The following is a 574-nucleotide window of genomic DNA, read 5'->3' on the forward strand; positions in this document are numbered from 1 at the left end:
GAGGGGCGGGGCCCGCCCCGCCGCCAGGAGCTCCGCAGGCGGGAAGCCGACGGGCCGCGCAGTGCATGCCGGAAGCGCGCTCAGGCCCAATGGGGGCGCGCGCTGAGCCACGTGAGCCACTTCCGGCCCGCCCCCGCCGCCAACCCGGAAATGGGCGGAGCAGCGCGACTAGAGCCCGCCGTGGGGCCGCGCCCGGAAGTGACGATTGGTCTGATGTTGACACCGCCTCCGCTTGGCCCACCGAATGGGTTTTGGCCGGAAGTAAGGGCAGTGGCGTCGGTGTGGCGGCTACGCATGCTCAGAAGATCCACGCATGCGTCCTGCTAGCAAGGAAGCAGGAAAATGGTGAGCGGCCGCTTCCGGCTCTACGCATGAGCGGCAAGCAGTGAAGCCAACGGCAAGGCAGGACGCGCGGATGTCCCGCCCTTGCTAGAGAGGGGGGCATTGTTGTGGTGACGTCACGGCGGAGGATGCGGGCGCCCCATTGGAGCGGGCTCCGCCGCCACGAGCTGCGCTCTTAAAGGGCGCCGGGAGCCGGAGCCGGAGCGGCCGCGCCGGCGGGGGCCACGGGCCC

The 574-nt window shown here is 71.3% G+C and overlaps 1 protein-coding gene across 2 annotated transcripts in view; it reads left to right on the forward strand.

Annotated features, from left to right (window-relative positions):
- Positions 1-12: 12 nt before the first annotated feature.
- The window catches only part of PDPK1 (3-phosphoinositide dependent protein kinase 1), a 98,571-nt gene continuing 98,009 nt past the window's right edge, over positions 13-574 (forward strand). Inside the window, exon 1 of one of the 2 annotated variants that reach the window (XM_025193591.1) lies at positions 13-345. In XM_025193591.1, coding sequence (XP_025049376.1) covers positions 343-345 — 3 coding nt within the window. In that variant the 5' untranslated portion in view covers positions 13-342. The remainder of the gene's footprint in view (positions 346-574) is intronic. The other variant, XM_006037145.3, reaches the window with a different exon arrangement.

This window comes from Alligator sinensis, unplaced genomic scaffold, assembly GCF_000455745.1.
Source record: "Alligator sinensis unplaced genomic scaffold, ASM45574v1 scaffold1269_1, whole genome shotgun sequence".
Lineage (NCBI taxonomy): Eukaryota > Metazoa > Chordata > Crocodylia > Alligatoridae > Alligator > Alligator sinensis.